This window comes from Gadus chalcogrammus, chromosome 19 (genome assembly GCF_026213295.1).
Source record: "Gadus chalcogrammus isolate NIFS_2021 chromosome 19, NIFS_Gcha_1.0, whole genome shotgun sequence".
Taxonomy (NCBI): Eukaryota; Metazoa; Chordata; class Actinopteri; order Gadiformes; family Gadidae; genus Gadus; species Gadus chalcogrammus.
This window is the reverse complement of record NC_079430.1, coordinates 4,444,757-4,446,890: the sequence shown is the minus strand read 5'-3', so window position 1 is coordinate 4,446,890 and position 2,134 is coordinate 4,444,757. Positions and strand designations below refer to the sequence as shown.

At 57.7% G+C, this 2,134-nt stretch overlaps 1 protein-coding gene across 1 annotated transcript in view; it reads left to right on the top strand.

The window, feature by feature from the left end:
* Positions 1–1,540, top strand: part of musk (muscle, skeletal, receptor tyrosine kinase) — a 15,782-nt gene extending 14,242 nt beyond the window's left edge. The window contains exons 16-17 of the mRNA XM_056578733.1: positions 1–106; positions 419–1,540. The exon at positions 1–106 is cut by the window's left edge and continues 43 nt beyond it. Of these exons, the coding sequence (XP_056434708.1) occupies positions 1–106; positions 419–1,524 (1,212 nt within the window). The 3' untranslated portion in view covers positions 1,525–1,540. The remainder of the gene's footprint in view (positions 107–418) is intronic.
* Positions 1,541–2,134: the final 594 nt, after the last annotated feature.

Genomic DNA, 2,134 nt, shown 5'->3' with positions numbered 1-2,134 from the left:
GTGAAGATGCTGAAGGAGGAGGCGTCGTCGGACATGCAGAAGGACTTCCAGAGGGAGGCAGCTCTCATGGCCCAGTTCCTTCACCCGAACATTGTGCGGCTGCTAGGTCTGTCTGTCTGTCTGTCTGTCTGTCTGTCTGTCTGTCTGTCTGTCTGTCTGTCTGTCTGTCTGTCTGTCTGTCTGTCTGTCTGTCTGTCTGTCCGTCCGTCCGTCCGTCCGTCCGTCCGTCCGTCCGTCCGTCCGTCCGTCCGTCCGTCCGTCCGTCCGTCCGTCCGTCCGTCCGTCCGTCCGTCCGTCCGTCCGTCCGTCCGTCCGTCCGTCCGTCCGTCCGTCCGTCTGTCTGTCTGTCTGTCTGTCTGCCTGCCTGCCTGCCTGTGTGTGTGTGCTGACCTCTCGGTGCGTGTCCTATGTGTTCCAGGTGTGTGTGCGGTGGGGAAGCCCATGTGTCTGATGTTTGAGTACATGGCTCAGGGGGACCTCAACGAGTTCCTGCGCCGCCGCTCCCCCAGCCGCTCCGTGCGGACGCTGAGCCGAGCCAGCCTATCGGGACGCAGCTTCTCCTCGGAGCTGGAGGCGGGGATCCTCTGCTGCGCCGAGCAGCTGTCCATCTCCCAGCAGGTCGCCGCGGGGATGGCCTACCTCTCCGAGAGGAAGTTCGTCCACCGCGACCTCGCCACGCGGAACTGCCTGGTGGGCGAGGACATGACGGTGAAGATCGCCGACTTCGGCCTGTCCAGGAACATCTACTCGGCCGACTACTACAAGGCGGACGAGAACGACGCCATCCCCATCCGGTGGATGCCCCCGGAGTCCATCTTCTACAACCGCTACACCAGCGAGTCGGACGTGTGGGCGTACGGCGTGGTGCTGTGGGAGGTGTTCTCCCAGGGCATGCAGCCCTACTACGGCATGGCCCACGAGGAGGTCATCTACTACGTCCGGGACGGACACATCCTGGGCTGCCCCGAGAACTGCCCCCTGGAGCTGTACAGCCTGATGAGGCTGTGCTGGAGCACGCAGCCCTCCGACCGGCCCAGCTTCTGCAGCATCCACCGCATCCTGCAGCGCATGCACGCCAACGTGCAGCCGGGCTCGCCCGGCACACACCGAGACGCGGCCGACACACACTCAAACACTCTCAGCATGCACCACACCGTGCACCCCAACACACCCGGTACCCACCGAGGCGTGTCCGACACACACTCAAACACACAGAATACACACTCAAACACGCTCAGCATGCAGCCAGATTTGCGAAACGCACACTCAAGGTGTGTGTCGCCCAACACACCCAAAGAAACGCCCAGCATGGCCCAAAACATACCTTACATGTACCAGGACATGCCCCCCATACCCCAAAACATACCTTACATGTACCAGGACATGCCCAACACACCCCAAAACATACCTTACATGTACCAGGACACGCCCACCATGCCCCAGAACATACCGAACATGTACCAGGAACACACCAACACAAACAACTTAGCCATCATAGAGACAGAGCTGGAGCCCGAATGCTAGAACTTTTTCCTTCCCCCCCCCTTTCTCGCTGAAGGAGGAAGTGAGGAGGAGGAGGGAAATTTGTGTTCCGACCCTAGAATTCGCGATGACGCTATAATTGCAGAAGTACATGAAATACTCCATCAGCAGAGACCAGTTCACCATCAGAGACAACTTTCAGACCTGCCACCAGATGGAACATCTGGAACTATCAGCACATCTGGAACCATCAGAGAACATCTGGAACCATCAGAGAACATCTGGAACTATCAGAAAACATCTGGAATTTTCAGAGAACACGTGGAACCATCAGAGATCATCTGGAACCAGATTGGTCAGTGGCATTCACCGGTGGTTAATGGATAACTTGGGACTTATTTTCACATCCCTTGTGGTCTAGGGGTCCTGACACACGGGGTGGCCGATCAGCCGTCTGACAGTGTTGGGCCATCGGTGAGTGTCTGTGGCCCTGGTGTCATCACTGTGTCCCACACCGTTTGCAAGGGTCTGCCCCTTCTCTGATGTTTTTTGGCCGATTCAGCATGTTGAATGAGGTCTGGAGAGAAAGGACTCAGCATGGCTGTTCAGCTTTAGCAAATCAATGCACGAGAAGAGAAACAGAATTTAGCCA